The 7,660-nt window shown below is 33.4% G+C and overlaps 1 protein-coding gene across 1 annotated transcript; it reads left to right on the forward strand.

Moving 5' to 3' along the window:
• Window positions 1-212: 212 nt before the first annotated feature.
• On the forward strand, window positions 213-1,088 carry LOC129231102 (uncharacterized). The gene has a single exon (XM_054865349.1). The coding sequence runs from the start codon at window positions 213-215 to the stop codon at window positions 1,086-1,088; it is 876 nt and encodes a 291-aa protein (XP_054721324.1).
• The last annotated feature ends 6,572 nt before the right edge of the window (window positions 1,089-7,660 follow it).

Raw genomic sequence — 7,660 nt, forward strand, 5'->3', positions numbered from 1 at the left:
CAGACTTGACAGGTGTTTCAACCCGCAGCATTTTACGAATGCAAAATGAATTTAAGATCCAAGGCTCTTTTTCCACACCTGGGAGAAAAAGGCCCGCAAGAAAAGGCAAAGCAACGCGAATGCAAAATTTCGACGACTTCGTCCTGTCTGCCATTCGAAGGAAAGTGCATTTGTTTTTTAAAAGAAATGAAATACTAACGGTGGCGAAAGTCATGAAGACTATTAACGAGGACGCTGACCTACCAAATTTGACAATCGCCACAACAAGAAGATTGATGCAAGATTTAGGGTTTGTGTACAAGAAGAGATCAAGGAATTCTATGCTGATAGAGAGGGAAGACATCCAAGTCTGGAGACGAAAATATTTGAGGCAAATTCGCCACTACCAAAATGAAGGAAGGACTGTGTACTATACAGATGAAACCTGGGTGAATTTTGGCCACACAAAGCAAACAGTGTGGCAGGACACTTTCATCAAGAGGCCGAAAGAAGCATTTATGTCTGGCCTCTCAACGGGATTAAAAGCTCCTACAGGAAAAGGATCCAGGTTAATAATTACTCATGCTGGAAGTGAGAAAGGCTTTGTGAAAGGAGCTGCTGATGTATTCAAGGCAAAAAAAAAGCAAAGGAGATTATCTAAAGAAATGAATGGAGATTACTATGAACAATGGTTTAAAAATAAATTGCTGCCAAACCTTGACCCCAACAGTATTATAGTTATCGACAATGCTTCATACCACAGTGTTTTTGTGGAAAACATTCCCAACACTTCCACCAAAAAAGATGACATTCGACGATGGCTGACAACAAAAAATATCGCTTGGAACTCGGATATGCTGAAAGCTGAACTTTTGAATCTTGTACAAAATGTCCGCAGCAAGTATGAGGAGTACCGGGTTGATAGGATAGCGGCTCTTCATGGTCATACTGTTTTGCGACTTCTCCCTTATCACTGTGAGCTGAATCCCATTGAAAACATATGGAGTGTTGTCAAAGGGAAGGTGGCAGCAGAAAACAGAACATTTAAAGAAAAAGAAGTGGAAGAGCTGACAAAAAAAGCTATTGATAATGTCTCAGATGAAACGTGAAAGAACTGCGTTGGCCACATTATTAAAGAAGAAGAACTAATGTGGGAACTTGATGGAATGTGCGATACTGCTGTTGATAACTTGATAATTCATTTTGATCCCGATTCAACCGACACTGCTTCTGAAGGAATGCTTAGTACAGAAGAAGTCATGTCATCCTAAAAATTAAGGCTTCTGTAATTGCGGGTGGTATTTTGTCGAGTTTTTTGTAAAAGGTCTAGAACAGCAAAAGATATTGGACAAAATGAAAATCCAGATCAATGTTAATGAGTAAAATTATGGCTATGATGCAATAGAACTATTACATAATTCAATTCAATTAAAACTTTATTGCAATATCAAATATTTTATAATGTTTCGTAAAATATTTTAAAATTGATCAACTAATAGAAATAAAACGATTGTATATGAATCATAATCTTTTACATTCCCAAAGGAAATGCAAATAACGCTTTGGTTGGACTATAACATTTTCTTTATCAACATCGACTAGTTAATTCATCCTATATGACTTTTGATTCTAGATTCAAAAAACTTCAGACATTTTTTCTTGTTTTAGTTGTTTATATGCATTATCGAAGATGAAATTACCATGTGACAGAGACTAATATTTTAAAATTTACAGCAAATACACATGTTTTATTAATTGTTATTTAATGTATTTTAATTTGATTTCAATTATCAATCTCCGAATAAACATCTCGTCGTAAAAAAAGCTCTATTTTCACTTCAAGTATTTCACACACAATTGTATGTAATGAGCAATTTAAGTGTGCTATTTTGTTTTATAAATTGTTCCTTAAATGAAAAGAATCAACATATTCATTTATAGAGATGCACCGAATATTCATGCTGCGTTTTTGGTGGATAAAACGTATATTGGGTTCTATCGAATACTTCAATATTCAGCAACTAATAGTAAACAAATTCAAATGTTTGATAATTAGAAATCAAACTTTTTTTGTCATATATTGAATGAAAGTTACAATATAGAATAATTCAAAATTAATTGAAACTGTTACTTAACAATTTTATCATATTATAATAATTTTAATGAGAGAAAGAAAAAAACTCTCTTGTTAAATTTAAATTGTGTTGCTTTTCAATGTTTTCTTAATTCTTAATCATTATTTATTATCATGTTATTAAAGTTTAATAACCCTTTGCACTTATAGAGAAATTAAAAATATCTGGCAATGTTGGACTTTCTTAATTTTAATGATGATCATACAATTTATCAGTTACCAAAGAGAATAACATACCACAAAATCAGTTGAAAAAATTGTAATTTGTAATGATAATTTAAACAACTTTGGTTTCTATTTGTATGTAAGATAAATGCAAGATTCCTTATTTATGACATAACAGGTTGCCATGATTATGAGTTCTCAAATCATGTACAGTGTTTATATGAATCATTTTTGTTCTAAACTGTAAAGCAGCTAATTCAACAAAGCTGGGTTTTGTTCGGATTTATTTTAAACTTTATATACATAGATTAACAATTACACTTAATGTGGATAAATTTGCGATGTAAAATGGAAATGCGTTTACATCCCCCCCCCCCCCAAAAAAAAAACATTGGCATAAAATTGATATTTTGTCTGGGGCAGTTTTTTCCAGCGAGGAAACAACTGACATGAAAAATAACATATTATAATTAGGCAGGACATTAAAAAAAATTAAAAAATTTATTTGAATTTTGACATCTTGAATTCAAATTATGTTTTTCGCAATCACGAGTGTGTGTTTGTGTCTGTGTGCAGGCATGTGTGTGTGTGGAGGTATGTGTGTGTGTGAAGGTATGTGTGTGTGCTAGAACAAGAACTAGTATCACTTCATCCTCAGTAATAACTCCAAAATCATCTGCAACAAGTCAATAAAAATCGACACAATTTCTTTTAGTTCTTGCGAATTCAGCAGTATTTTTTTTAATTTGTAACATCAACTTTCAACCGTAATTTATGGTTTTCTTTATGTAAGTTTCACAAAGACAAAATCACCAGTTTTAGTACTTCTGTAGCTGAACTATCAATTCATACTAGATCGTCATAGTTGTTGTGTATTTCACTAATATAAATATTTCATCAGAGTTGCTATTGATTATAAATTCCTCACTATTAGAATTGGACCCACTTCCTATATAGTAAAAATGTACGGGGTAAGTGAAGCCCCTCTTCTCAAACACTTATTAACAATAAAAATTCTTGCTGCAATATGCATTTTAAGTTAAACTATACACAAAAGTTTAATTATTATAAAAAAATAATAAAAACTAACCTAGAAACACTTTTTTGAAAAATGTTGCTTAAACTCGCAAAAAAAAAAAAAAAAAAAAAAAAAAAAAAATCAGATTTTTTTTTTTGGACAAAGTTCTATGACCTAGAAAAAAATTCCGAGAAACCCAAAATATATGCAAGACCAATCACTGTAATGAAATATCATATGATCAGTGTAAAAAAGTATAAAAGCTATATCCATATTTCAGTTTTAAAGGGGTGACCCACTTTCCCCAAACAACCCCAAAAGTAATTTTTAAAAAAGTTTCTTGAATATTTTAATTGCATTGCATTGCTTGAATATTTATCATTTCAAGGGCATTTTAAAGGAATTTCGAGGTTATCAAAAACTTACCAGTGGAAATCATAAATATATTGTGTTTTTTTACTCATCCCCCTTCTGCTTTTCTTTGTTTCAAAGTCCTTTTTATATATCAATACAAAAAATACTTTCCTGCAGTTGAGGCTAACCTAACCTGGCAGTGTCTAATGCTGTGATTAGGATCTGCGTAGAATTTATATTGCTGCCAAGTTAGGTTTGCCCTAACTATAGTGATGTATTAATGAACAGTTATTAAGTCATAGAAACTTTGGTTGAATATATTGAATGATATTTTTACATTAGAACTGAATAAAAATAAAAATCAATAATTTTCGATTTTGAAGATTCCCCAGTAAATTTTTCTGGCTACGCTACTGACCCACGAGACCGAGTGGATGCCCCCCCCCCTCCTTGAAAAAAAAAAAAAAGAAAAAGTAATCATTATTCATTCTCTGTAGTGTAACATACTTGATCACATAATAAATTTACAGTAGTACCTCCTGTAAGGGACACCTCTATTTAAGGGACACTTTTGCTGGTCCCAGTCCCTTTGAATAGAGACTCCAATGTATTTACCTCTCATTAAGGGACACTCCATTTAAGGGACACTCAAAGAAACGAAAAAACAAAAATTAATGCATAAATGGATAAAAAATATTGAATTTTCTAGAATTCAAGTTCCACTTTTTCTGAACAAACTAACTGGGGAATAATGGTATAGGTTTCAAAACATAAACAAAGAAAAAGTACTATTATCACACTAAAATGTTAGCTGAAAACTACTCCCAAATGCTTTCCCCATTCATGTGGGTTCAGCACTGACAACTTGAGCACCGCCCTTGACATTTTCTATTCATAACAGGAAAGTGCATACTATTGCTCTAGAACAGCGGTTCCCAACTCATGGGCCGCGGCCCACAAGTGGGCCGCGAACAGCGTGTTACTGGGCCGTGGAGATCGGTCGAGAATCTGAACCAAGATAAAACTTGGGGTCTTAATTTCGGTTTTTCGCGAAAATTCACTTATTAGATATACTGTCACTCAAAAACTCTCCTTGGCTCATTGCCAATAAGGAACTCTTTTGGATTAAGATTTTTTATATTTCTTAGAAACTTTCCCAGATAATGGAAGATGAAATCTAATTAATCAGAAACTTCTTTAATGAAAATTGCCAAAGTAGTTAGTATTAGCTTCAAGCGTCAAGCTAAAAATGCTACTCCTTTGCTGAACTGGCATAACTAACTAGTGAATTGAGACAATTGAGAGGCTTTTTGATAACCTACCTATTTGAATGAGACTTTTTATTGCAGTTTAAAAAAACAAAAGTAATATAGAAATACATTGAATGTTGCAAATTATTTGAGATCAAAACTATCTAGTTTCAATCCAGATATAAACTCCCTTGCAGAGAAAAAATGCCAAGAATCCCATGGAGCTTTAACTTTGATGGCTTCTTTTTGAGTTTCCTTACAGCTGTGCCAGCAAAGTGAATGCAATAAAGTTATTTTCTTCATTAAAAATTACTTTGAAAATTGTTCTTGTACAGTATATTTATATCTGTGGTGCAATATATATAAATATACTGTACAAGAACAATTAATTACTGCACAAGAAAAGGGGAGTACCATCTCCAGAACTCTTGTTTTTACCGCACTTTCAATCCTAATCCGCTTAAGAACAGTTATGAATAGGTCCCCCCCCCTCCAGAAAGTAAATTTTGGCTGTACAAGTAATGTGTAGTATTTAGTGGGCCTCAATCTTGTTTTCTACAAAACTGGTGGGCCGCACAATCAGAAAGGTTGGGAACCGCTGCTCTAGAAGGGGCAAGGGGTGAAATTATCTGCAAGGTGTTTCTTACAAAGTGTGGATCTGGATTACTTCTGGTTGATTTTGCTTTTGTTCTCACCCTCACTCATACTCATCTTTTAAATTCTTATCTCAAGTTTTGAGAATGCCTTTGAAAAAGCTCCACAGGTGTCTCAGAATGTACGCTGGTGTATTCAACTCTAAGCAGATTTCCCTAGCAAGTCAGGGGGGAGGGGTGTTGTTCAGAAGAGTTTGATAAGGTTTCTTATGAGAAGGAAAAGGCTGTATGCATAGAATGTTGCTTACTAACAATCAAGAATGGAGAAGGCAGGTATTATCTTGACTGATTGGCCCAGTCACTATTCTAAAAGGCTAAATTTAGTTTCGGTATGAAAAAGGAGATTTTTTGCTTTTAATGTCCTGTCACCAGTCAGGTAGGTCATATAGAGCTCTGTTGCTGAGAGGAATTTGTTTAGTTTTCAAGCTTTAATTCTAGCCATGGCTTCTAAAAGAAAAAGATTAACTTTGAAAGAAAAGATTGAAGTAATAAATGTGGCAGAAAATGAAAAACTAAGCTTAAGGGATTTAGGTGAGAAATTTAAAATAAGTAAAAACCAAGTAAGTAATGTGCTAAAGGAAAAAGAAGAAATAAAAAGATTGTGGATTACAAATTCAAATGAAAATTCTATAACTGTTAAGTTTAGGAAAACTGAAGGAGAAGATATTGATCAAATAGTTTTTAAATGGTTTTCGGCTATTAGAGGAAAGAACATTCCAGTTAGTGGAGTACTGTTGCAAGAAAAGTCGAAAGAAGTTGCCGAAAGTTTAGGATTGCAGAACTTTAAGGCCTCTAATGGATGGCTGGAGAAGTTTAAACTACGTCATAATATTACTTTTAAAACTGTTTGTGGGGAAGAAAAATCTGTAGATTTGCAGTGTGTTACAGAATGGCTGGAAATATTGACAGAAATTTGTGAAGGTTATGAAGCTAAGGACATATACAATGCTGATGAAACTGGACTGTTTTTCAGAGTTTTGCCAAATAAAACCTTATGTTTTAAAGGAGAAAAGTGTTCTGGCGGAAAAAGTTCTAAGGAACGGTTAACTGTGTTACTCTGCTGTAACTCGGAAGGAGAATTTGAAGTACCACTTGTAATTGGTAAGGCAAAAAAACCTAGATGTTTCAAAAACATTAACCCAAAAACCTTATCAGTTCAGTGGTATTTCAACAGAAAGGCATGGATGACTCAAAATATAATGATAGAATGGCTAACTGCTCTTGATGACAAAATGTGCAAAACAAATAGGAAGATTTTGTTATTTCTTGACAATTGTAGAGCACATCCACAAAATTTAAAATTGAAGGCTGTGAAATTGGTATTTTTTCCACCAAATGCTACATCTGTGTTGCAGCCTTTAGACCAAGGCATTATTCAAAACTTTAAAGTTGGATATAGGAAATTGTTTTTAAGGCATGTTATTTCGCAAGCTTCCAGTGAAAACAGTGCTCAGCTCGCAAAGTCCGTGAATGTATTGAATGCAATCCAGTGGATCACTAAAGCGGTTTCCTCAATATCCAAAAGTTGCGTTCAGAACTGTTTTAAAAAATCAGGCTTTAAAATCCAAGGTGTAATAGTCAATGAAAGTAACAACGAAGAAAATGAACTCTCCGAACTTGCTCGAGTCACTGGCTGTGATATTCCGATTAACGATTATATAGCGATAGATGAAAATTTATGCACTGATGACACCAATGAGGATATCACTGCTTTCATCTCTGAGAAAATTGAAGATGCAGGAGGAAGTCTTCCAGAGGATCTTGAAAGTAGTGAGGAAGAAGAAGAGCCAGAAGAAGATTGCAAAATCAAAAATTATAGTGATGCTTTAAGACATATCACACAGTTGCAAAAGTTTATGTTGATAAATGGTGACAGTGAAGGACTCGGACTCATTAGCGACTTTAGTATACATGTACAGAAAAATGCGTCTAAATTACGTGCTGCAAAACAAACCCTTGTAACAGATTACTTGAAATAAATATCTGTAAGTACTTTTCATCACTAAATTTTTGCTAAAATTAATTTTTTCTAAATAAATAACTTAAAATTCAAAATATTTTCAAACTTTATTTAATACTAGCGTTACCCGGACGACTTAGCCTGTAC

This window comes from Uloborus diversus, chromosome 10, assembly GCF_026930045.1.
Source record: "Uloborus diversus isolate 005 chromosome 10, Udiv.v.3.1, whole genome shotgun sequence".
Classification (NCBI taxonomy): Eukaryota; Metazoa; Arthropoda; class Arachnida; order Araneae; family Uloboridae; genus Uloborus; species Uloborus diversus.